At 39.2% G+C, this 27,528-nt stretch overlaps 2 protein-coding genes across 2 annotated transcripts; one reads left to right on the forward strand and one right to left on the reverse strand.

The window, feature by feature from the left end:
* The first annotated feature begins 902 nt into the window (after positions 1–902).
* atp13a2 (ATPase cation transporting 13A2) lies at positions 903–20,524 on the forward strand. Its single transcript, XM_083894571.1, has 29 exons — positions 903–999; positions 5,251–5,327; positions 5,848–6,015; positions 7,268–7,326; positions 7,421–7,487; positions 7,572–7,651; positions 7,836–7,913; positions 7,998–8,067; positions 8,168–8,302; positions 8,396–8,462; positions 11,106–11,237; positions 11,476–11,637; positions 12,417–12,527; positions 12,664–12,710; positions 12,810–12,998; positions 13,106–13,312; positions 13,633–13,743; positions 14,217–14,373; positions 14,665–14,776; positions 14,935–15,059; positions 15,148–15,326; positions 15,955–16,047; positions 16,174–16,253; positions 16,791–16,943; positions 17,038–17,134; positions 18,449–18,672; positions 18,824–18,975; positions 19,137–19,309; positions 20,249–20,524. The coding sequence occupies exons 1-29, from the start codon at positions 987–989 to the stop codon at positions 20,414–20,416; spliced, it is 3,486 nt and encodes a 1,161-aa protein (XP_083750697.1). The 5' UTR covers positions 903–986; the 3' UTR covers positions 20,417–20,524.
* A 623-nt stretch (positions 20,525–21,147) lies between these two features.
* On the reverse strand, positions 21,148–27,017 carry szrd1 (SUZ RNA binding domain containing 1). Its single transcript, XM_083895094.1, has 4 exons — positions 26,886–27,017; positions 24,270–24,319; positions 23,181–23,450; positions 21,148–23,016 (listed from the first exon to the last, which is right to left on the reverse strand). Exons 1-4 carry the CDS (start codon positions 26,931–26,933, stop codon positions 22,905–22,907), a joined length of 480 nt encoding a protein of 159 aa, XP_083751220.1. The 5' UTR covers positions 26,934–27,017; the 3' UTR covers positions 21,148–22,904.
* Positions 27,018–27,528: the final 511 nt, after the last annotated feature.

The raw sequence follows: 27,528 nt of genomic DNA on the forward strand, positions 1-27,528 counted from the left end.
AGTTCCAGCGGGAAAAGCATAAGTGTTACTGATAACATTAAGCATGGCTCTGTCCAGGCCAAATCAAATCAGGACAGTGTCACAGAGAATCAGCAAGTGGCTGAAACTTGGGAAACAGAAAGAACTGAGCTGTCATTGGTAAATACACCTGTACTTTTTTCTACTGTAAAACTATCACCTCAAATATAGGCCTATGGCCTCCAGGTTTACACGTAGTGATTGAGAGAAAGCTGAAAGAAAAAGCCATGACAGAAACCAGAACATTGAGACTATGTCTGGAATTCCCCCCCAGAAGGAAGTGGATATGCCTTTCTTCTTTAGGTTAGATTTAGTCACTCGGAGATACGTGGGCAGCACAACTGGGAATCTGACCAAAAAAAACCTTTTTTGGTCAACAAAAAGCATTTCTGATATTAAAATTCAGTTGTGTGGATGTATTACCGCAAATAAGCAGGGCAGGGTCTCAACAGAAATGAGGTTGATGCTGCACATGCTGGAGGAGGATTGAAAAAAAAAAGCTTTCGTATCAGTTAATGGTATAATTGCAATTACTAACGACTGCACAACAATCTGGAAAAAAGAGGATAAGAGGATATGAGAAAAAAATCTAAAAAATAAACTAAACTAAATATATGAAATGTCGTTAAGTAGTACAATATTTATATTACAAATATATATAACGCAGTGTCACTATGAGACATGTGAGGGTTATGATTTCTTTATCAGAGACAAAATTCAATAAGCATAGAGATGAGCTGAGCTGTAATTAAAAACGGAGTAAATACAACAGCTGTCACAGATCTCAGCGCTCTTCCCGCTCACATGCATGGTTGTGACAGTTTTGGACTAAGCGGCTTTCCGTAGACTGGTGTATTTGTAGCTGGAGTAGCTAACTGTCTGACAGAGAAACTCATGTCTGAGCTTCTTCATTTAGACCAAAATGCTGTGAAGTAAGACGATGTGGAGGTTGTCGTCGTAACGGGACAATGGACAGACGGGGTAAGAGTGTTTAAATGCTGTGGTTTGCTCCAGAGTACTGAGATATAGCCGCACAGTTGTGCTTTTGCTAACATTCAGATAAGCAGTTGTTATCTGCTCTGTGCTGCTGACTGTGGAAAACAACATGTATCAGTTCCTCTTATGTTTTAAACTTAACATTATCCATTATGTACTTATCAAAAGCGTATTTACTGAACAGTTTAGCACAAAGTATAACAACATAAGCACGTATTAAAACAAGTCAACATTGTGAAATTAAGTTCAAGAAGATAATAGAACAAGTAATAGAGAAAATAAATACAACGTAAAGGAAGCTATACAGAAAGAATGCTGTAGATGCTTTCAATACACCTTTGTCACCAATTAGGTTTATTTGTTTAATTATATAATTAAATTCAACAAAAAACAACAGAAACATCTCTATGTGAGTATTTGCATTATTATCTCCTTAACTAACCCATAACTAACTTTGTTAGTTATGATATTCTACTATCAATGAAAAGCCTTATAATCATGATGCTTCCTGGTGTCTTTTGTACATTTGATATAACAGGTTTTTTAGGAAGAATTTTCAAATGTATAACATGATAATTGCCAAATTTTTTATGTGCATTACACTGATGTAGCCTTTAGTAATTCTAATGTATTTGGAAATAACACACTCAATACAGTACATTGTTTTAACAAGCCATTATCGACTAGAAATAAAATAGTTTGACCAGAATTAGGGCATTCTTACCAAACTACTAGCCTGAGTCATGCTAAGAGTAGGTCTCACTAAATACTTGACATTTGATTCTTGACACCCTGTAGAAGCTATTTTTCCTGTATTTTCTTGATGTGTTTCATAATTACAGCATATGAACATTATAGCATTGCTAAAACAACACAAATTAGTGGTACTGTATATCTTTTTACGTGGTGTATTATGTATGTATTATTATTATTATGTCATTTTCATATTAAGCTATAAAACAGTGGGATAAGCCCCCCCCCCCAAGACCATTTCCATTTAGCACATAATTTTACCACCTTCTCCAGAGAAGTTAAGCGCATATTTTATTGTCTTAACAGGATTTAAGATGATGGTGATGAAGGTATAAATAAGTCAATTTGAGCCTTTACAAATTATTATTATTATTATTATAAATTAATTATAGCAGTTGTTGCTTTGAACTCAAAAACAACTTACAAACAAGTGTAACACAGTGGCATAAAGTGGCATTAAGTAGAATAGGATTTAATAGAACAAGACTCCAAACCCCAAATGGTTGGCATTGTATGAGGCTGAGGTTATGCTGTGTGTATTTTTTATTTTTTTGGTCTCGTTTCCTTTTTTCAAGCTAAGCAGATGATTGCAGTGTATTGCGGTGTGATTTAAAATGAAAGCTGTGATTTTCTGTGGGTCAATCAGATCAGTTCATTGTTGGACGTAGCCAGAAACGTAAAGACGAGTGTTAGGACAAAACATTATCTGTAGAATTATTGATTTATGCCTGAGGCAAAGGTAACCTGGACACAGTGATGGTTTCTAGACATAGTTAGGTGAGGTAAGAGAAGGAAGTGGCTACTGTAAACCAGCTGGAATGTATTACTTGAAACACTGGCAGCTATAGGTCAAGTATTGTCTCACGGCGTCATGAGTCTGCCACAGTAAACGAATTGTGAATATTGTTTATGAACCAAAAAAACAACTGTAAATAAATACTCATGGTTGAGACACTGTAAAGCATGTGAACGCTCGCCAAAGTTGGACGATGACATTCCACTTCAGGAATTTTGAACATCTGACAGCGCATTAATTCAGCATTACTCATTCACAGTTCTCCACATGATTCAATTACAAACATCATGTGCATAATCACAAAGCAGATGACACAGATCATGGGTTGCTTGTGTAGTGTGCAGTGACCTGTATTTTTTTTCTTATGTCTATTAGGCCTAGTAGACATTACAGCATGAGTACAGATCGGTTATGATCTATTGGGTGGCTATTTTAAAAGGTATTATAAATACCTTTTTATACGGATGAGGTTGTTAAAGAACAACATTTAAATGCGTACATTAAGTACATATTCAATAGGGAGCACACAATTGCTGCATTCACATCTGTTCAGCCCAGCTGAATTCGAAGGCACTGAAAGAGGGTTTGGTAATGTCGTGTTTTCTCTCCACGTGTGTTGTCTCTGACACCACGTCGGTTCTTGGTCAGGATTGGCTGTGGGCGTTTGTGCTCCACAGTCGCTTGAGAAGCCGGTGAGATGACTTGAGTTGAGTTTGGTGGGTGTGAGGCGTTCACGGCTCCACTCTCAGGTACAGGGGAGACCAATGCTCCTGCTGCTGCTGCTGCTGTAGACGCGCAGGTGAGCTCGCAGCACTGAAACCTATTTCCTCCTTCATACATAAACTTTTCCGGAACATATTCCGTCGTCGAGTTGACGGTAAGATTACAGTTTCTTCTTCAAAGTGTTTCGATTTCACCGAAGTATTCTGTTGGTGCGAGTTTAGTCTTTTCCCATTATTTTTTGGGAAGCGGAAGAGAGTAGTTTCCGGTTTGACACGTTAATACGTGTTTTCTACTCCCTTAGATTATTTTGTACATATGGAGAAACGGTCATTTGCTGTGGTGATAAACATACACATCTTTAAAGACAGACAGAGTTTACTGTCTGTCTCCTTTAACTATAAAGATAATGTTTATGCAGGAGCTCACTTTAACAGGTGTGTTAACTGACCTCAGGTCAGCTTATGGCAGCTATTCAAGCATCTCACGTCATCTCACATTCTCCAAACCTGTCTGTCTTCATATGAAACTGGAATTAGGGCTGGATGTTATCATGATGAAGAACGGTTACAGATCACGCATTATTAATGTAGCAAATGATATTTCAACAAGACAGTAAGACAACCTGGTGGCAACAATCCCAAAATAAAATCATCAAATGTCAAAATAAATAAAAGAACAATAAAACAAGAAGGCTAGTGAAAGATAGTGAATACAGTTAATTTTGTTTTTAAATGTCTTTTTTTTTTCTTAATTTACATTTAAGTCAACAACATTTAATGTCTACATTAACTCTTATTATATTAACACCAAGGTAAAATTATATTGCAGTATATAAAGTAATTGAATCATTGCCCAGTCCTTACTGGAAATGGTGAGAAGACTTGAACAGCACCATAAATAGTCGGGATGAGAATCGGTATCAGTCAGTATCGGTCCGATACCGGTCAAGATCACTGGATTTAATATTTTTGTCTTGTTCTGATTTTAATTACTCAGTTTTTGGTTTGTTTTGATTTTTCCTCTTTCTCCTTGTTTTATCCTCTAATGCTTAGAAGCAAAAGTCATCATCCTTGTACGGTGTGTCTGTAGGGTTATACATTTGTGTATGTTCCTTTTGTAAAATATGACTTATAACAAATTCTAGGTGGTTGCTATACACCATAACATTTTGTAAGAGTTGTTAAAAAAACAAAAATCACTGGATCAGATATCGGACAGATGACAATTTAAAATCCATTGCTATTCAAAACTAAAAATGTGAATTAAAATCAGCAAAAGCATGTTTGATCTGTTAATTTCTTGTTTTTTAGTCTATCAGACTAATATCTGTATCAGTAGATACTGTAGTTTGTGATATTGATATCTGTACTGGACACAAAAAGTGGCATCGTCCCATCCTTAATAAATAGTTAAGACATTCAGTTTTACTGTTTTACCCATACACACATCATCATCCATAACATTGAAACCAGATATAGTTTTAGTGCATACGCATGTATGATATGTTGAAAATATACAGTATTATAGTCATGCGTCTATATACATATGTTGTGTACAGATTGTAGCACAAGTCATGCACTGTACTCAGAAATAAACATGTTATCAATGTAGTGGAATTCTTTGTTTTGTCTCTGTATCGGCTTGTAAAACTGTCTATGTAGAAATTTTACAGAAAATTTAGTAGAAATAACCTAAAACAATTATGTATGTGTTGGAAAAACTTTTAAGAGGGAGATACACTGATAGGTGAATAGGCTACTAGATTAAATGTAGTGACGTAGTGTCAGTGCACAGAAGGTTGCTGCTTTGTGCCAGCGTGTATGAAAGTAAAAGAGTCAGAGCAAATATTGACATATTTTTGTCAACATCGATTGTACATGTTTGTGTTGTGCTGCTGTCCGGGTCACACATATAATTGTATCAGAGGAACTGTTGTGTTAATGGAACATCAACCTGTTCTGCAGGTAGCGTGGTGGTGCTGCCGAGCGGGTTCCCATCGCCCTGTCCTCAAGACCGTGTACTGAGTCCTGACTCACACATGGTAAGAAAATGATTTTTTACTATGGCAGTGGAGAATTGGAAAAACACAAGAAAAGCTCAACTATATGTAATAAAGAAGACAAATTGGGATGAATACAGTTATTCCAAAAAAATAAATCTTTAGCCTTTTTCAGACTGGAAAAAATCTTATTTCTTTTTTGCTCTCAAATCTGATTCAAACCAAGTGGCAACTGTTTGATATTTGTGAGAATGATCGAGAGGAAGTTGGTGCATTCCCATGTTTCCAGTATTCGTGTTTTGCCACACGTTGTTTTTCGTCAATATGTCACACTACGCACAAATCCTTGAAATTTAACAGTGCAGACATTCTGCTTGAGAAGATCTGTTTGAAGAAAATAATCTGATTTGTCTTTCAGTCCGGCCATGAAATAGATTATACTTTATAATATCATAAAATATAACCTGTGGTTTTGGATGATCTAATTACTGATCATCCAAAACCTGTTACTATCTGGCTTTTTATCATGTGATGTGGTGCTGATTCTCTTTTGCCTCACCAGGATGTTCAGGGCTATAAGTGGGTGCGCTGGCGGGTGTGGTTGTGTCATCTGGCGACCGTGCTGACCTTGGGTCTCCTCCTGATTGTGTTTCACTGGCGGCCGCGGCTCGGTGTCCGTGCCCGTTGCTGCTCCTGTCCTCTGGCTGTGGCACATATTCTGCTAATAAAAGTGAGGGAAATATAATAGATCCTCCTCAAATTTACAACCTGCGGGCAGTAACAGACATGAATACTAAAACTATTTGTTTTGTGTCAACAGGTGCACCTGAAGTATGAGTAATGTTATCACACATTGTTTTGTTCTTCAGGAGAAATAAGAGACAGTTGTCGGATTCATAACAGAAACTGCAGCCCTGGGCACACATTGTTAGATTGGAAAGTCATATCCATTTTAAAACTTGCACTTTATCCTTTCTCCGTAAAATAAATTTTATGTTAATTGCAAGTTGATCTTTTTCAATCATGTTGGAAATGCTTACCTCCACAATTTATACATGCATTGGAAAAAATCTTCAGTTTAAAATATTCACTGATCATCCACAAAATTTAAAAAACGTGTAACTAGCTCTGGGTAATTAATAAAAGTATCTATCACTGTATACCACTCAGCTCAAACAACATGATCTCACAATCTTGCAATCAACCTAAGGCTGGGGCGGTCGAAAAGACTGCCACTACCAGCAAAGTAAGAACTTTCATGGCAAGTCAGAAAAATACTTCAACCACATTCGACCACAACATTAGAACTAGAGCTGCAACTAACGGTTATTTTCGTAATCGATTAATCTGTCAATTTTTTTCCCGATGAATCGTTTGGTCCATAAAATGTCAGAAAATGTTAAAAAAACGTTGAACAGTGTTTGTCAAACCTGGAAATGGCGATGTTCTCGAACGTCTTGTTACGTCCACAAACCGAAATGATTCAGTTTTAATTATTTCTTTGTTATGTGGAACAAAGAAACAAAGAAAATATTCACATTTAAGAAGCTAAACAATCAGAAATCTTGTTTTAATAATCAAAAAAGGTTTTAAACGATTAATCGATTATCAAAATAGTTGACAATTAATTTAGTAATCGATTAATAATCGAATTATCTATTCATTGTTTCAGCTCTCATCAATACAAGTTATCTGTTGTAATGTTGGAGCTGGTCTTGTTTCACCTGACAACTATTTATTATCCAGGCTGCCTACTGTCCGTCTATGTTCATTCTCATTGTCTTATTTGCAAATTGGCCAACCCCAAAGCTGATGAACCCATGTCCTTTATATGCTTTACTTTAAATTTGTTTGCTCTCTCATGACATATGATCACCTCACATAAATGGACCATGGCTGAAGCTTTAATTTGTCACATCAGTGTTTACACTGCATCGGCTGCTTCCTGTTAGGTCACTTTGTATTGTATCTTCCCTTTTAAGGACATTTGTGGGCAGCATCATGTGGTGGAGGTCCTCACAGAGGAGATGGAGGACGGCAGGTTAGCCCCATGTCTCTCTGTCCTTCATCAGTATGCATACACTATATCAGATAATTGTTTAAAACTGTTGCTTACTCTAAAATCTTCCTTCCAGTTTAGAGTTGTTGGGAGATATGGATGTGGCTGAGTGGAGAGATACAGTTCAGCTGTATAAGGACGAGGTGATGAACAAGGGGTATAATTTGCAGAATAAGTTGCTGTGCGATCTTTTGTAGACTGATGGTGAACTGAATGATGTGTTTCAGAAAACAATGCTGCGCTACTACCTGTTTGAAGGGCTCCGCTACATCTGGTTGGACAAGAAGGGAGCCTTCTGTCGTGTTAGGTATTGAAACAGGAAACCAGAAATACAGGATTTCATTGACTATGACTTGAACACAGATTGCCTTATTTTGTCCCTGCAGTCAATAGTCAAATATGTCTTATTATTTTGTTGCTTCAGCTGAATAATGACAGTTTTTCAGTCATAACAATGTTGAGTTGTTGAGTGTGTCCATCTCTGTCTACAGTGTCCTCAGTGAGGACTGGACCTGCAAAGATCTGTATGGTTTCCAAAAGGGTCTGAGTCACCAGGAGCAGTGCCTCAGGTAATAGGCACCCACTAATGGAGAAATAAGCTTTTTAATCTCATTGCACACTGCTGAGCAATGTCATGACTTGAATTCTTTCAGGAGACGAGTTTATGGACCCAACTTTATTGATGTCCCTGTGAAGCCTTATTTAAAGCTGCTGTTTGAGGAGGTGAGATAGATGGTAATCTGTGTTTTACTGTACAGATTTATTGTTTGTACTGCTTTTGTTCAAATTAATGTATCTGCTTTCTGTCTATTTCTTCTTCTAGGTCCTCAACCCATTTTATGTGTTCCAAATCTTCAGTATCACCCTGTGGCTTATTGATGAATATTATTTCTACGCCATATGTATTTTTATTTTATCTGTTCTCTCTATCAGTGTCTCCCTTTATGAGACCCGCAAGGTGAGTATACACTGAGATGCTTATTTATGTACAAGTGTGCATGTTGCTGTCACTGATAGTATTTGAGTATCTCTTTTTTACTTTACACCACAGCAAAGCGTCATTCTTCACAACATGGCCCAGTTGGTCACAACTGTTACAGTGCACAGAAGCTCTGGAGGTGAGTGCTTTTTATATATATATATAACCATAATAAAAGTAGTTGTAACATCCGCAAAATCTGATATCAAGTATACAGCACTAAGTACGATGTTCAGACCCTGTTCAGATTTTGTATTAATATTCATCCAGATCAGGCGAAGTACAGGTCTTTATGACCTTGTCCTCACATTTGGATGTGGTTTTCAGGATGCATGCATCTCCAAACCAACCAATGTGGTTTTCTTTTGTGTACAGTTGGGTCCATAAATATTTGGACATCGTCACAGTTCTCTTTATTTTGGCTCTATACATCACTACAATGGATTTGAAATGAAACGAACAAGATGTGCTTTAACTGCACACTTTCAGCTTTAATTTGAGGCCATTTACATCCAAATCAAGTGAACGGTGTAGGAATTACAACACTTTCTATATGTGCCTCCCACTTTTTAGGGGACCAAAAGTAATTGGACAATTGACTGAAATGCTATTTCATGGACAATTGTGGGCTATTCCCTCATTATTTCATCTTCAATGACACAGGTAAAAGTTCTGGAGTTGATTCCAGGAGTGACATTTACATTTTGAATCTGATGCTGTTAACTTTCTACATGAGATCCAAGGAGCTGTCACTGTCAGTGGAGCAAGCCAGCATTAGGCTGAAAAATCAAAACAAACCCATCAGAGAAATAGCAAAAACATTAGGTGTGGCCAAATCAACTGTTTGGAACATTCTTAAAAAGAAAGAACGCACCAGTGAGCTCAGCAACACCAAAGGACCTGGAAGACCACGGCAAACCACTGTGGTGGACGACAGAAGAATTATTTCCCTGGTGAAGAAAAAGCCCTTCACAACAGTTGGCCAGATCAAAAGCACTCTCCAGGAGGTAGGTGGATGTGTTTCAAAGTCAACAATCAAAAGAAGACTTCACCAGAGTGAATACAGAGGGTTCACCACAAGATGCAAACCATTAGTGAGCCTCAAAAACAGGAAGACGAGATTAGAATTTGCCAAACAACACCTAAAAAAGCTGTTATAATTCTGGAAGAACATCCTCTGGACAGATGAGACCAAGATCAACTTGTACCACAGTGATGGGAAGAGAAGAGTGTGGAGAAGGAAAGGAACTGCTCATGATCCACAACATACCACCTCATCAGTGAAGCATGGTGGTGCTAGTGTCATGGTGTGGGCATGTATGGCTGCTAATGGAACTGGTTCCCTTGTGTTTATTGATGATGTAACTGCTGACAAAAGCAGCAGGATGAATTCTGAAGTGTTTCCAGCAATATTATCTGCTCATATTCAGCCAAATGCTTCAGAACTCATTGGACGGCGCTTCACAGTGCAGATGGCCAATGACCCAAAGCAAACTGCAAAAGCAACCAAAGAGTTTTTTAAGGCCAATATGGAATGTTATCAGTCAATCACCTGACCTGAATCTGATTGAGCATGCATTTCACTTGTTGAAGACCAAACTGAAGGAAAAATGCCCCAAGAACAAGCAGGAACTGAAGACCGTGTCAGTAGAGGCCTGACAGAGCATCACCAGGGATGAAACCCAGTGTCTGGTGATGTCTATGCCTTCCAGACTTCAGGCTGTAATTGACTGCAAAGGATTTGTAACCAAGTATTAAACAATGAAAGTTTGATTTATGATTGTTTAGTTTGTCCAATTACTTTTGGTCCCCTAAAAAGTGGGAGGCACATATAGAAAGTGTTGTAATTCCTACACCGTTCACTTGATTTGGATGTAAATGCCCTCAAATTAAAGCTGAAAGTGTGCAGTTAAAGCACATCTTGTTCATTTCATTTCAAATCCATTGTAGTGGTGTATAGAGCCAAAATAAAGAGAACTGTGTCGATGTCCAAATATTTATGGGCCTAACTGTATGTTATCTGAAATTACATTCAGGGTGCATTTGCATGTGGTCAGACCTTTATTTTACTAGGGAGTCACATTGATTAAAAAAAAAGATTTTCTACATGTGAGAGCGAGACCTACTTAGCACTGCTGTCCTCATGTTAATAACAGGTTTGAATTGAGTCAATGACAGTGGGTAAATAGGTGCACCCTTTTGTCAGGACTAAAAATCAATTGATCAGAGTTGAGCTTCTACACATAGTTTCCAATTATTCTTCACTGTAAACATAATAATTATTTGAACCTAATATTATATTTATTTTTTTCATAAATACTTAAATACCTAAAATGTATACCCATTTTTTACCCAATAAAGTGGCAGATGTTTTGTGCATTAAAACTCTACTGCATTACTTTTCTTGTTACATTTAATCTACTGTCAAATTCACACAATTCACAGTTCACACAATGCTGATCATCTCCAAATGACTCTCTGTATTGCTCAGTTTAGTGTTTTCAGATATCATGTCGTCTGCACACAGAAAGTGATTAATTTTATGACAAGACAGACGAGAGCGAGGCGGCTGCAAACAGTTTGGAGTATGACTGAAAACATAAAAAAAACAACCCTGTCCTTTCTTGCGCTAGCGTATACATACAAACGCTCCCTCTGTCAGGTCTGATAGTTTTGGTCGACAGAGCCCATTCTCGGATGTACACGCCAAACAAAATAATTTTGCAACTTTAAACCCAGATGTCTGTACAAGGACATTAATTGTGAGTTGTGTGTCCCTCAGCGGAGGAGTATGTGAACTCGGCAGAGCTGGTCCCTGGCGACTGCATTATCATCCCACAGGAAGGTCTGCTGCTGCCATGTGATGCCGCCCTGCTGGCAGGGGAGTGTCTGGTCAATGAGAGCATGCTCACAGGTGATCACCAAACACCTCTAGGCGGAATGTAACTGTAGATGAAATGTTTTGACCTAATGGACCCTGAATATTTCAGAAATCACAGGGTAACTGTTAAAAATTATTTTACTTTTAAGTGTTACTAAGGTATTCATTTAACTTGATCATTAACAGCAAAATAATTATTAAACATGCGACACTGTTTGTACAGTCATGTATATGTTAATAACCTGTTGTATGATTCTGGTGCTATGTCCAGGGGAAAGCGTCCCAGTGCTGAAAACCCCACTGCCTGGCGGTGAGGAAAAGTACAATTCAGAGACTGATCGCAGACACACGCTCTTCTGCGGAACCCAGCTCATTCAGGCCAAAGGCGGAGGGCCGGGAGGTGGAGGTGCTGTTGCTGTGGTGACGAGCACTGGTGAGTAGAGAAACGCATCTGATTATATAACCCTTTTATTGTTGTTCAGACCTGGTATTAGCATCCATCCTGAGTGATCCAATCATGTCCACATCACACCAAGTACCAGTCTGAATCCATTCTGAATGTGTCCTGAGATCAGATCATAGAAACCACATTCACAGGGGTGGTTTATTAGAAGACCAGCTCCTTAGCCGATATATGGAATTGCGATTATTTGACTGAAATTGTGATCGTGATATGAGAGAGAACAGTCCTTTTTACATAATTATTCTAATTTTCATTTGAACATATGTGTTAGGGTTTAGAGGCAATTGCGATTTTAATAACATTTTGATACATTGTTTAGCACTAATTTTTATTCACTGTTACATTATTAACACTGATCATCACATATTGATTTCTTTTTCTAATGGTTACAACTTTTTTTCAGATCACAGCATGTCTCTCTTTCTGTCACTCACGTGCACACTCACGCAGTGATGCTCACATCTGTATAGTCAAACCTGTTGGAAACATAATTTTATTCTCACAAACAGACATGACATCATTGTTTATTTGAGTAAAGGAGGGAGAAACCTAGCTCTGGTCATATGTGGTCACAGGGGACGCAGTTTAGTGCCAGGTGTGAACAGTTGTACTATGAACTGTCAGAGCAGTGAGGACTGATGTTGGCACCAGGTCTGAACAGGGCCTTAGTGTGATGTGAGTTAACGTTTTGGGACACTTCCATTAGTTCTCGTAGTCAAATCAATCATCTGGCTTTTTGTCATCATCAGGGTTTTTCACAGCCAAGGGAAACCTGGTCAGCTCCATTATGTATCCTCAGCCAATCAACTTCCGCTTCTACCAAGACACTATCAAATTCCTGCTCATCTTAAGTTTTGTTGGTAAGAACTTCAGCAACAGCATGTTTTACATCACGAGTGGATGAAAGCACTTAAGTTGATTATCATGAAATCTCACTCTACAGCTTAATATGAACATTAACAATTTATTTTCCACTATTGTCTTCCTCTCTTTTAGCTTTTATTGGCACCATTTACAACTTTGTGATCCTCTTCAGAGCCAATGTAAATATGTGAATACAAAATACTAAGACGGTAAATTTATTTTAAAACATTTTGGACAAAACCAAGTAGTGATATCACCGTCTCATGATGTGTGTCTAGGTAACTTGGCTTCAGTTAGTGATTAGGAGCCTAGACGTTGTGACCATTGCGGTGCCTGCTGCGCTGCCTGCTGCCATCACCACCGGCACGATCTACGCTCAGCAAAGACTGAAAAAAGTGGGAGTCTTCTGCATTAGTCCCCCACGCATCAATGTCTGCGGCAAGGTCTCACTTTTCTGCTTTGACAAGGTGAGGATTCATCCATTTACTGAAGCTTTCAGTTTATGTGAAGAACAGTCATGGCTACGTCACAAGCTGAAATCGCCGTTCATTAGAGTTACTGCCTATTTTACTAGACAGGAACTCTAACGGAGGAGGGTCTGGATGTGTGGGGAGTGATGGAGGGGGGACCCACTGGTTTCTCAGAACTGGTCCCAGAGCCCAGGTCCTTGGCCCCGGGGCCAATGCTCTCGGGCCTGGCCTGCTGTCACACTGTGACGCTTCTGCGAGGGCAGCCCATCGGAGACCCGCTGGAGCTCAAGATGTTCGAGTCCACTGATTGGGTATGGGAACATCAAGATTATTTAACTCATTATTTAACTTTAATTTGCTTGGAAATGTTCAGTAACATACATAAAGTTAGTGACAATTGGTGGTTAATAACTTAACTACAAAACCCTCTGTCATATCATGAAATAACAACCTCATGTTGACTCTCATCACAGCAGTACTGAGGTTGCCTAATGCTCGACTCCCAGTTCACAGTGTATCAGAATTTTGTATATATGCCAAAATAATGTTTTGATGCAATCTCACATACATAATCAGTGATGCAAAAAAAAAACATCTGGAACACAAACTCACAGTATCATTTAATTTCCAGACCCACCAGGAGCCAGAGGGGAATGGGGAGGTGCTGGATGCAGAATTTGGAGGCTACAAAGTTTTGGCTGTTATGAGACCTCCTGCTTTGAAGCTCCACGATTTAGGCACTGTGAGTGTTTCTTGCATCACGCCTGTGTAGACTGAACATTTGGCATGTGTTATACACTTTGTATAGGTGTATAATTGCTTTGAAATAAAGGTTGTTTCGCTTTCATAGCTCCGAATAAATCATTTATATACAAAGGGCTTTGCTGTAAGATAGCCACCCTGCACCCATGTTTGTACAGCAGCCCAAATGGGGACATGTGTTTCATAAGTGGAACCTTATCACACAAAAAAGAAGAATGACTTCACCTTCCTTAACCTGATGCAAAAACAAAGAAGAGGGTGGAGAGTTGAGAGGATGTTAATGAGTGTTTGTATCTTTTCTGTTATGCAAATGCCAGTGTAGTTCTCTGATGTGCTTGTTAAATTCTCTGATGCTTACACACTGGATCTTTTAAAAACTGTTTTGTACCCTTAGCTGTTGAAAGACATCATGGAAAAACACACACTTACGCCTCTCTCTCTCATCTCTGTCAGTCCACAAGTGAGGCAGTGGCAATTGTTCGGAGGTTTCCCTTCTCCTCGGCCCTGCAGAGGATGAGTGTGGTCTCAGTGGCTCCTGGGGGTGAATCGGCCCGTGCTTTCATCAAAGGATCTCCTGAGATGGTGGCTAGTCTTTGCCGAGAAGAAACTGGTCAGAAAATATTCAATTCAATTAAAACAACTTTATTGATCCCAAAAGGGCAATTCATTCGTAGCTCAAACCATCCACAGAGATAAGCACATAAGACAACACTGTCATACATATCCAACAGCAGGAAATAAATAAGATGTATGTCCTAAAAAATAAGTTTTTACTCCAATTAGTACTATAAGTACTACAAAGTATTTTAGTGATGTGGAATATAAACGTTTATTTTATTTCATTTTATTTTTTTTACACAATGGATGTTTACATTGTTTAATTTATGCGTTTTGTCTACAGTGCCAGCACAGTTCTCCAGCAAACTACGCACCTTCTCCAGTGAAGGCCTTCGGGTTCTTGCACTTGCCTATAAACCTTTAAACAAAAACACTGACTTGAGGACCATTAAACGGTGAGAACCCAGTCTGTTACTTTCTCGTTTGTTACCAAAGTAGACTCTTTCGTTGTACACTGGGCAATGACAATAAAACACTTCTGATTCTTTACTGCTGAGAAGCCAAATTAAATTGATCTCTCAGTGTGTTAATGCAGTTGTGTGTCTGCCCACAGAGAGGAAGTAGAAAAAGACATGCAGTTCATGGGTTTTCTGATGATGAAGAACTTGGTGAAGCCAGAGAGTGCAAGTGTTATTGACATGCTAACGCTGGCAAACCTGCGCAGTGTCATGGTCACAGGTGAGAGAAATTATTATTAACGTGCAATTACTCCTTTTTTCTCAGTAGTCCTGTTTTCCTTTGCATTGACTTTGCATTCTGCATTTAGGTGACAACATTTTGACAGCAATAAATGTGGCAAGATCCTGCAAGATGGTGGGAATTAATGAGACCGTTATATTTGTCAATGCCACCCCCCACACCAACCGGTCAATGCCAACACTAAAGTTCAAGATGCAAGATGAAGTGACAACAGCTGCTGAAATCTCTACAGAGATCATCACTGCGGTTAGTCCTGCTCAGACACCACACTGCAGTGCACTTCTTCAAGCTCAACATCTGGGCAGTTGTTGTATGAGGACTGTATAAGGCACGACCTTGAGTTTAATCATGCGTCATACTGAATCGCTGGAATGCTGGAATCATGGTCCTCTCCTAAGTGGCAATGCTCTAGGTCCAGAGAGATGACACTGGTGTGATTGTAAGGGATGAGTTAGTTGAGGTCAAAGATCCAGTGTGTTAGAATGACATCTTGTGCTTAGGAAGCTTCTGCTTCAGAATTAAAATGCACACTTTGGTTGTTTTTTTTTGCTTGGGTTGCTGTACAAACATGGTGGCGTCTTTAAAGCAAACGCCCTTGTCTAAAGTACAATAGGCTTATTGTAAGGCTAGGAAACAGTTATTATGTAAAGTAAATAAACAGTTAAAAACATACTTAGGGGTATTATATAAAATGTCAATACATCCTCAAGAAGTCCATGAGATTCATGCATTGATTAATTCTTGTTTTTATTGGTTTTGTCGTGTTCAATAATTGCATAATTATTTCAGTAGCATACATTCATGGCCATGGCCATTTTTCACTCTGGGTGAGTTTTACTGGCCGTTATTTTGTCCTTCCCTTCTATCTTCTCAGGGCGACTTTCAGGGTGGTTGTGGTTATCACTTGGCTATTAATGGCAAATCCTTTGCTGCCCTTTGTGACCACTTTCCAGAGTATTTGCCAAAGGTAATGCAAACTCTCAGTGCACTACAAAACTCATGCCAAGTATTGACCAGCATGGTGATTAAACTACATTATAGTTTGATTTAAACAAAGGCATTTGACTTGTGTCTTGATACATTGTGATTTCAGGTTTTGATGCGAGCTACAGTATTCGCACGTATGACCCCTGATCAGAAAACCCAGCTGGTGAAGGAGCTGCAGAAACTGAAGTTAGTACATACTGTACATGGTAACACTTTAGATTAGGTGAACACATATTCACCATTAACTAGATGCTTAGTAACATGTATAAGTAGAATACTAGCCCTTTATTAGTAATCATTAAGCACCTATTAACACCTTATTCTACCTCTACTACGACATGAATTAAGATTTTTCCGACATAAGGTGTTAATATGTGCTAAATATTTACTAATAAAGGGCTACAGTGTGAATTCAGGGAACCATAGGTGAACTCCATCGAGCATCTCAAAGATTCAGTTGATCACAATCTATAGTGTACCACGACGAAGTCTGTTCATGTGACGGACTTCAGTTTGATTGTGTCGTAAAAAGAAAATGTCATTGTCATTATGGTTCCTGAAGTGAAGTGGAGATTATTAATTAATTGATAATTAAAATGACAATGCAAAGAAATGCAAAAATAGTTCAAATATTTTCTAAAGTCACTGCATTGTGTCACAGGTTAGTGTTGCTGCCTGACTTTAAATAAGACTAACCAGGTTGCTCCTCGTCAATAACTGCAGCTACCGTGTGGGCATGTGTGGGGATGGAGCCAATGACTGTGGGGCTCTGAGAGCTGCCGATGTTGGGGTGTCCTTATCTGAAGCCGAGGCTTCAATCGCTTCACCTTTCACCTCCAAAACAGAAAACATCAGCTGTGTGCCACTGCTCATCAGGTGAGTAGGTTAAAAGAATGTGCTGTTAAAGTGCAAATATCATCTTTGGAATCCAACAAACCAATGGAACGTGTTTTCCTTCTTGGGTCTACAGAGAGGGCCGATGTTCTCTGGTCACCTCCTTCAGTCTGTTCAGGTTCATGGCCCTGTACAGCCTCATTCAGTTCTGCTCCGTCCTCATCCTTAACACAGTGAGTAGCAGTGACGTCATCGCACCCTCACTGTCAGAGCAGTCGTGTGTCTGTCCAGTTCAGTCAGGTGCCCAGTGTTCAATATCGGGAAAATAACAAAGACACTGTGAAATAATCAAATGCACCATTTGTGTAAAATGCACAATTGAACAAACAACTTTTGAAATTATTGTGATACAGCAATATATGAAAACTAATTATAAAATGTGTTATATCCTCAGACAATTCGTACATGTTTATGGCTTTATCCTACACACATGAAAGTCACAGTGAGCTGGAGCCAATCTCAGCTTACACACAGGGTGAAGACGTAGGATTTCAGAGCTATCTGTTTGTCTGAACCCATTAAATAAAGAAGAGTTAGTTTATTTTAATGGTAGATGGTGGTCTCTGTAAAGCGAGGCCCTTGCCTGAAGAACTCGTAAATTATACTAAATCTAAGGCTATGATAAACAATGATCTCTATTTTAAAGCAGCCACACACTTAGGATTATAAACTTGTGTACACATAGTATATTCAATTTCTTCTTCTTTCTGACATTTCACATCATTTCAAAATAAAAGTGTTTGTTTGGATATTGAATGATAAAAATAGTTTACAATTTATACATATTTATCATGTAAATTCAAACTAGAGCGGTGGGCCGCAAGAAATTGATTTGTTTGAGACCTCTGCTTTAGGGGTCGTCTCAGAAGATTATCTGACTCAATCTCCTCTGTCCTCCTCTGTTACACTAACTGTCTCCATGTCCTCCCTCAAAACATCCATGAACCTTCTCCGTGGTCTTCCTCTTTTCCTCCTTACCAGCAGCTCCATCTTCAACAGCCTTTGTCCAATATAATCACTGTCTCTCCTTTGCACGTGACCGAACCATCTCAACCTTGACTCTCTTACTTTAACTAATTGTCAGGCGAATATGCTGATTTCCAATCATATCTTGAATAACAAATAATACATTTCTGCCAATAAACCTTCCTAATTGTTACACACTGGAGCTTTTAAGAGCTCACAGTGGCATCTAGCTTCATTTAGCTCAATAGTAAGTTTTATTTGCTCTTCACAGAGTTTACTTTTTTTAAGCAACATCTGCTTGAGGTAAATGTATTAACATCGGCAGTTGAAAGGACATTGAAATGACACTTGATGTGGAAAAAGCTTCTCCATCTCTGTTCTCTATTATTCAAAACAATTATATTAAACATAACTAACATGTTGAATAAATGTTTTGTGTAATTTGTGTAGCTTCTTTTCTTGTTTTTGTGGCTCACTATGATCTCACTAAGGAATATGTCCTCTTCATGTGGTTTGTCTAGATAAAGACGAGCCTGGCTGACCTGCAGTTCCTGTACTTTGACATTTTTCTGGTGACTCTCCTGGCTGTCGTGATGGGTAAGGGAGGCCCCAGTGAGCAGCTGCATCCCCGCAGGCCTGCGGCCAGCCTTCTGGCTCTGCCTGTCCTGGGCAGCCTCTTTATCCACACCTGCCTGATCATCCTGGGCCAGCTGGCTGCGCTCTTCATCACCACCTCACAGGACTGGTCAGTAGCAAAAACAAATATAGCTGCATATCATTTTTATTCCCTGTGTTTTTTTTCATTCAAAGAACATCCAATGTCTCCAATTTAGACAAACTATGATAATCGCTCCACTTGATGCACTTGAATATACTGTAAAATTGCATTATTTTAGGTACAGTCCACTTAATTCGACCGTATTTGGAGTAGCCAATCTGCCCAACATGGAGGACACCAGTGTGTTTGCCTTGTCTGGTTTCCAGTACATACTCATGACTGTGGTGGTGACAAAGGGCTACCCCCACAAGAAACCCCTCTACTACAATGGTGAGTCATCAGTGATGTGTATGAAGTATGCTCAAGGAGATTCAGAAACATGATGATAAACTGGTCAGCTATTTATTACTGTAGTCCTCATTGAGCATAGTATTTGCCATGGATTCAGGACCCTGAGCTCTGAAGTGAATTCCCCCCCCCTGTATTTTCAGTGACTTTCCTCTGTCTGCTCATCCTCCTCTTTTCCGTGATGACGTGGCTTGTGTTGCATCCTGGGTCTTTGGCTTGTCGAATACTTAAGTTGTACGACTTCGCTGATATGAACTACAAAATGTTGCTCGTCGCTCTGGCTGCTCTCAACTTCCTCATTTGTTTTGTTGTAGAGGTGAGTGTAAATAGAAGTCGGTACGTGTCAAACAAACAACCAAGAATTACGTTTATAAAACCTGAAACCTCAGCATTAAAAACTTTTGTTTGGCTGTTTGTTTTTTGTTTTTTTCTATCTTAAAGCTCCCATAGAACGGAAGTACCAATTAACGCTGTTTTTTTGTGTGTATCTGCTCCGTTACCTCGTTTATGAAGCCCTGAATGTTTGAAACAAACAGTTCCACCACTGCTGAGAAGTGGCTGTGTTGTATTGTAATCTCGGGCTCAGCGAGATTTCTGAAAAACCTGTTCTTACGTAAACAGCATTTCTCCTGAACAGCGGATCCTCCTGGTCCGAGCACATCCAGTTACGTACATTGAACCGCAGAAGAAGAAGAATGTCTGTTGTGGAGGTGTTTCACGAGCAACAGTGTCTTCTGACTCCGGGTCAAAGGTGTAAAAGGGACTGTGGCGGGAAGTCGTGACAAAGCCATTTTTAAACATTGCTAAAACAATGTTATGATAATGAGCAGCAGTGCATCCACCATTCCAAAGGTGCGCTTCTGAGAGCTGACGTGCTAATGACACCACTTCCAGGTATTGGCCAATCACAAGACAGTTGGGAAAGCTCTATGCTGGCTGGCCAATCACAACACATTCTGTATTCTGGGGTGAGATTTCAGTCTGAAACAGCGCGACTGACGAGAGCTTCAGTGAGGAGAGAATTCTATCGGCTCATTTACAGCAATGAGGAGGTTTTTGACCATAAAAACAAGTTAATGTATGTGAGAAGACCTCCATAACTCACATATATGTGCGATAGGTCCACTCTATGGGAGCTTCAATAAATACATTCGATTAAAGAGCTTACTGTACAGCTAACTGCTTTGTCTTTAAATGGGCTTTCTTGTATGCTTATTATTCTTTAGATGACACCAGTGTGTTTCTTTTCATCCAGGTACTGATAGACCTAGGAATACTGAACATTTTCCGGTTGCTTCGCGGCAGACGTCAGTCCAAGAAAGAGTATAAACGTCTGGACGCCTCTCTGTCCGTCTCTCCATCATGGCCGCCCCTTGGTCAAACACTGCTCCCTTCAGATCACACAGTCATCCATTTGTCCTAGCAGCGACTCTCCCTTCTTTCTGCTGGACATTTCTCCATCAACAGAGCCAGTCAATACTGTGGATGTCTGAGCTACATCCACAACTTGACCAATAATGCATAGTCATGTTTACCCACTTTAATAAAACTATTTTTATTTAAACTACTGTCTGTTCATCCGTCATTAAGGGTCATGTTGTATAAATACCATATCTATTTTTTAACGGTGCATTGTGTTATCTGACCCCCCCCGTGATTACATATAGCCTATCTTAATATGTTATCATGACAGTGTGGTTCAGCTTCCTTCAAACACAGCACTTGTGACCAGAGCACGGCTGCGAGCGAGGTGAGGATATAAACAGAAAACTAAATGTATTTGCTACCAGTATTTTTTTTATAATATCAAGACATTCAGTTGTAATAATATTATTTTATGTGTTACATTCAACATTGAGTACATATTTAAGCTTGTTTGGTGTTTTTCGATTATCAGATTGATTTTGCATGTTTTTATTGTGAAATAAACAACATCAGAACTAGCACTTTCACTTTGAAATTATGGGAAATATCATGATGGAATATAGTGTTCCAATTTTAAGCTTATACTGCCCAATTTTTCTCTAGACTGGCCCCCTCTTGACCAGACCAGATCATTCTCATTTATCTCTGGGTCATGCAAGTGTCGCACTCCTGATCTACACAGACTTAAATTAATTTAAGGAGCAAGCATCACAGCAACATTTTGGCAAATCGTTTTTATTAAATCAGTATTTACAGGCAGTTTGTGTTCTCACTCAGAGCTCAGCTAAACCCATCTGTCTCGTGCTAGATTTCCTGAACTAAAATCTCTTTACCAGTATAGTAAACTCTCCCTCTTTAAGTAAACTGATAAAAAATCAGCAACCGCAAAGTAACGATGTGTATCAGGAGGCACAAGCTGAATTTATCTATCAATATAACGCTTCTAATGATGATGTGCACCACTGAATATGGCTTCATTTGACATCTCTACTCCATTTCAACAAATAAATGATAAATGTAAAAAAAAAAAACATCTGTGGGACACAATGGGAAAGCCAGCTAAGTTGCTACCTCTGTAGTTCACATCCAGCTGCGTCGACACGCTCTATGTCAGGACCATCAGCCACTCAACAAGTGACTGGTGTTACAGTTTCATACTGTGACCATGATGTGAAATTTAAGACAAAAAAACCCACATTCATTCATTCTTCAGAGGACATGACCATGGTTTCCGTTACAATTCATTGCACACTCTGCATCCATGCAGCACTGCATCTTAACAAGGTGTCAACCCAAACTTAAATATGGACATTTGCTTTTTAAGCTGGAAAAATACAATCTTAGTTCATTTCATTCATTCAGTCTGGTTTGCTTGCACCTGAGTTGCTGTACTGAACATCAGTGAAGGACATGATCAGACACCGCTGACGAGGCGGAGATGCGGCAGAGCGACTTATGAAGCACAACAGTAAATTCATTCTCCCATTTTAGCCTTCGACAACACCTTTGAATGACATCTGCTTTAACCAATATGTTTCCAGGTTGGTTTTAAAATGGGCTTTTGGTGCATTTTGATTAAAATACTGCTTGGATGTTGTTGCCATCTCATACAAACAGGCAGAAAAGCTACTTAAAAATGGACCCTCGATCCACAATCTCCTTGTCTTTTTTATTTTTTATATTGAAGTAGAAATAATGAAGTGACAGTCCAAGGAAGATCGCTGTAAAGCTTCAATGAAAACAAAAAACGTAAACAGAGTGTTTTGTTAGTTATATAATTTGACCCTTACCCTCCATTTTTTTTTAAAACAAATTACATTTTACATGTTAGGGGTGCGCTGCTACTAGCTCAGTTGCTGAGCAAAAATAATGGGTATAATAATAATATTCTGATACTGCAGATATGTGGATTAAAAACATCTTTTAACATCAAATACTGTTGGGACCATCAGGTTTTTGGTGGTGTGTTTAACTGTACAATGTTGATATCAGAGCATCCCTAAGAAATAAAACAACAAAAAAATGAACGCGCTAACAGCTGAAAAAATAAAAACATGAAAGATGTGATGTGTGGTATTATTGCTGGGGAAAAGCTGCTGCACAAGTACCAGCTCTTCTCATTTTGCTATGGCCCATCACTTCTCTCTCTCTGCCATCCTTTACAAATGTCTTTACTTCTGCTTGTTGGAGGCGCTGGGTACTGCAGGAGGAGAGAGATGGGGGTGAAGGATGTGTCTTAAAGGGATCATCACAGTGAGTCCAGAAGATGTCCATAATCACAGTGTCAAACAGACTTGGACTGGAGAGAGAAAAGAGCATATTTGACTTCCTCCTGGAGTTCCTTGCTCCGTCAGTTCCACACAACTGCTGGTGGGAGGAGCTGAGCAGCAGATTTAACTGCCCGTCTGAGAAAATGGAACTGGACGTTTAAAAACACAGTGCTGTCTCTCCTCTCTCCGCGATGGCTGGGTGGCCCCGAGGCCTACTTATCTGTGCTGTCGGAAGCCATGGGTGCCATCTGGACCGGCTGGCTGCCGGACAGTATGATTGGTTGATCGGGTGTCCTCTGACGGCAGTGTAGAGTTATTGCGCCCCGGCCTGTCAGAAAGAGAGGAAACAGAAATAAATTAGAGACAGCAGCCTTTTTTTCCTTGTTCTAGATGCCAGAGACGGACATGCTCACGAGGACTGTTGTTCTATTTCAGCACATTTCTTCCCACACACAAAATATTGTACACATTTGTGTGTGTGTGTAATATTACCTGTCAGTGCTGGGTTTATCCTGAGGTGTCTCCTCTGGGCAGGCACTGCCCAGTATTCTCTTCCTGGCCTCAGCGTACTCTGCCTCACGCTGAGCCAGAGACTTCACCTGCGGTGTTGGCCTGTTCTGATTGGAGGGTGATCCCAGTGACCCGTTACTCGTAGGTCGCTTCAGAATGCGTATCTGTGGTGGAGGCGCTGCTGGCAGAGAGTCGTCCTGTATCACCATGGTCGTCCTTAGTGGAGATCGTAGAGAACTATTGCTGGATTCCCTGAATGAAAGAAAGAAAACAAAACACAGCTGAAAGATTTGGGGAAAAGTAAAAATTGCAATTTTTCTGACAATGCAAATGGATTTGCAGTTTTAAATTTTTAAGTCTAGCCTCAGTTCAATATTTGTTTACCATGATGCAAAATGACAACTTCACATAACATCACAATATTAACTGATCTGTATTCTAATGCAAGTAGGGAAACTTCAAGATATGGATTGCTTCCAACATGCATGAATAATTATAAATAAAAATGTAATCAAAAATAAATATTATCCAAAGCTGTTTCAGTGTTAAAAAAATACAAAATGACAATTGACCAATGACTAAACTTGCAGTCAGGTGTACTATGACAAAGGCCAGATTGTAGCCTTTGTATTTGCTAATTTTGTGGTTTCAAATTGCAATTCCAATTCGAAAATAATTAATTGCCCAGGCCTCGACACAGTCCAAAAAATAAGTGAAAAGGCAAACAGAAGGAGGGCAATAAATAAATACAAAATGGAAAAGCAGCGCCAAGAATAGCTTTGGTGACACATCCATGGTCAAAATAACTTATGACATCAGGAACTCTGACACTTTCATTTCTTTTTCTCCATTTACTGAATTATTAAGTTACAGAGAAAAATGTCACACTTCCTGAATTATTAACATGCGTTTTCTTCTTGAATGCAAGTTCCTTTACACAACAACATGAACCCGATCAATTGCACAGTGAACTGGACAGACTACAACAAGAAACAAACAAAACTGTAATTTTACAAGCAATGAAGAACTTATTTGTTTTGTGTTTGTTCGTTCTACTAGGGAAAGCCTTACTTTTCTTTCTGGCTGATGCTTAGCTTCTCTTCTAACCGTTTTTCCATTTCCTGTTGAAAGTGGGGGGAAAAAACAGGCCAAATATGTCTTCATGTAAACAAACAACTTTGGTCACAGGGATGATGAATGGGAAGAAAAGTGTGGCAGGTATTAAGCAAGTAGGAGAGTGGATGGAAAAGCAGGATTCAGTTACAATCTATTTATACATTTGCAGGACAGCTGCCAAGTCATAACAGACAGTGCTCAGCAAACCAACATTAGCTGGCAGATGTTGATACCAACAACTAAGGCTGCACCATTTCAAGAAAACATGTGATGTGCATTTTTGAAATTTGCACTCACAATAGACTGGTGATAACTTGGAGACGGAAACGTGTTAATTCTATTCCAACATTAAAGTTTTACTTTTAATTAATACATAAAATTAAACTGCAATGTCTCTGCTAATGTCCAACCAATTTTCTAATCAGCTAATCACAGATTTCTCGGTTTCTGAGGATGTAACAAAATTAGGGGGGTTTAAGTAACGTGTGCAAGGCTGCCATATCGAGAAAAAATGATCAAATAACATAAAAACAAACATACAATAGCAATCGCCTACCTTAGTTTCTGGCAAATTATCAGCCAAACAAACTAAGGTGAGGAACACTATTAATTGCAGTTTACGTTGTCTGTAATATGGACAGTGATCTTTTGCGACATGTAAATTACACATTGTGCAGCCCTGCAAGTAGATGTCGGGCCGACAAGGTTTTTTTTTTTTATCCAATGCCAGTTTTAAGAAATCATGGCAGCCAATGGCCAATGTTAAACAAACTTTATTTACTTCAGTGATCAGTTATTGAACACTAACTAATCTCCAATCTACAATTTTAGATACATAGATGTACTTTTTTGATCCCAGACTGGGAAATTGTTATGTTATAGCAGCAATGGAGTTACCAGGCTCAAAGAGTAGACAAACATAGAAGGATGTAATAGAAATTTGTACAAAATTACACATATATAAAGACATGTAATTGCAGACTCAATTCTGAATATAAATATATGAAATTATAAACTGGATGCTGGTAAAAGGCTATCTGAATGTATATAGAACAGTGCAAAAACTAGTACAGACTAGGATGTAAACATGGTTAAAGTGCAGAGCGACCAGTTCTATATCAGAGTAGAGTTATTGTACAGTGTGATGGCTTGAGGCAGGAAAGACTTATTGTAACGGTAACAGTTCTGGTAATATTATGTCTGCAATAACTGACTGATTTATAAATAATTAGGGATGCACAGTATAATCGGATATGAGAAAACACACCAGGATCCGCTGAAATGACGAATGACTCCAACAGTAGGCTAAATTGGCTGCTCCCTTCAATGCCAGCAGCCTCTACAACTTTTTATGTTTATTCATTTTGTTCAATTAAAAAAGGTTATATCTACATCTGCTGCATAGGAGTAGGCAAAATAATCTGTTAGTTTCACTACAGAAGATAATAAATGACCTCATGACTTGATGCAGTTGAGTCCAGAGAAAAACGCATTGTATACATTTATTAGTTATGACCCAATCAATATATCGACATATCAGAAAAAGTCCAATATCACACATCCCTATAAATAATAACCTGCCAATGACTACAAGCATAAGGATGTCCGCGCTTTTAAACCAATATCCACAGTAAGATATTAAGATTATTTGAGGCTTCTGGTTGAATGAGTGGTGACGTCACGGTCAATTTATTCTCGCATAATGTTCATAACGTCATCGGATACAGAGATCGTGACGAGAGGATAGATGTTGTTAAATGACTCAAATGTTATCATACCACGACTCGATCACATGGTCGAAATAATGTCTAAACAATTGCCCGCGTAATCGAACAGGAAACTACCAATTTAGTCAAGCATGTCTGTATTCAACAAACTAACCATTTACCAATATGTCAATATATACAGAAACTATTTCACAAAGTTACTTCACACAATCAGGATGTTTAAGTATTTCACGGAACCGCCGGTCGTCGTCCATAGAAAGGTATTATAAGAAACAAGTGCTAAAGTTAACATTCTCTTAAAATAGTATTTAATACAATTACACGTTGTTACATTCAACCGAAGTGAGTGAGACCATTAAGAATGTGAGACACAGTTGCCTCGTGTGAGCAGGTGAGAAATTCCGTGTTTAATCGACACATTTTCCACGTTAGCCGTATAATCGACTAGCCGTGTAGCGTTAGCTAACGTCAACCTTAGCATTTCGATTAGCTTCAACAGTGGGCTCACTTCCAGTTCATGTCGTGTTTGTTTGTGTTTTTTTGTGGGCTAATGCGGGGTGAAGTTAACTCACATTCGTGTGCTGTATTTGAAATATCAACGAGCACAGCTTTTAGTTTGTTTGCTCAGCTCACGTCAAACCAGTTTCGTTCACTAGCCACATAATGTTAGCCTGCCAAGTTTCTTACAGCTAGCGTTAGCATTAGCTACATTGTTGGCCCATGGGAGTAGTTACCGCGGAAAACCTTACGGGAACTTTTAAACCGACTATGTGGACATTAAAAACACACCCGATCGGATTAAAAAGCATTGAAGCGAGTGTAAACTCGCCGCTGAACTGTTTACCCCACTGTCAGCAGCTTCCTCCCAACTTTCGGCGACCTCCTCATCCATGTTTCATTTTGCTCAGACACGCTGTGGAGGAGGAGGAAGAAGAGAAGGAGGTGTCAGTCCTGGGCTGCTCCAACTCCAGACTCCTCTCTGCTGTCTGTGGTCCATGACGTCACACTGACGGATTCCCCCACAGTACGGAACCCCTTTTTCTTCATGGTCGTTTACGGCCGTTGGCAAACAGCGCTATGGTGCATTACTGCCATCAAGTGGTGTGGAGTGGAGCTAGGGCCAATTAGCACTTCTATTTTAATAAAAGGTTGTTAGCTGACAAGATAATTATGTTCTCTCTATCAAATCAAACAAAAAAAAATCACAGGTGTACAGCCATATTCCATTTAGCTTTAGCCACCGTTAATGTGATCGGTAAAACCTGTGCTTTTCATGTGTAGAAATGTGAAAAAAATGGCTGCCCATTCTTTAAAGCCTCATCAATTTCCTTCCAGGGTTCCCACAGGTCCTTGAAATCCTTGAAATGAAAATGAAAGGGCAAGGCCATTGAAAGTTTTTGACAATCACCCTAATTAGACATGTCATTGAAAGTGCTTGAATTTTGTGCAAGAAAGACGGCAAATGTCTCTCTTGTTTGTTACGATGC

Source organism: Microchirus variegatus (genome assembly GCF_963457635.1).
Source record: "Microchirus variegatus genome assembly, chromosome: 9".
Taxonomy (NCBI): Eukaryota; Metazoa; Chordata; class Actinopteri; order Pleuronectiformes; family Soleidae; genus Microchirus; species Microchirus variegatus.

Coding starts and splice junctions, on each gene's coding strand:
- atp13a2 (XM_083894571.1), top strand. Junction 7,488..7,571: donor TTCAGCTGTATAAGGACGAG/GTGATGAACAAG, acceptor GATGTGTTTCAG/AAAACAATGCTGCGCTACTA. Junction 11,238..11,475: donor CAATGAGAGCATGCTCACAG/GTGATCACCAAA, acceptor TGCTATGTCCAG/GGGAAAGCGTCCCAGTGCTG.
- szrd1 (XM_083895094.1), bottom strand. CDS start 26,933: ATGGATGAGGAGGTCGCCGAAAGTTGGGAGGAAGCTGCTGACAGTGGG. Junction 24,320..26,885: donor AGGAAGCTGCTGACAGTGGG/GTAAACAGTTCA, acceptor CACTTTCAACAG/GAAATGGAAAAACGGTTAGA. Junction 23,451..24,269: donor AGCATCAGCCAGAAAGAAAA/GTAAGGCTTTCC, acceptor TCTTTCATTCAG/GGAATCCAGCAATAGTTCTC.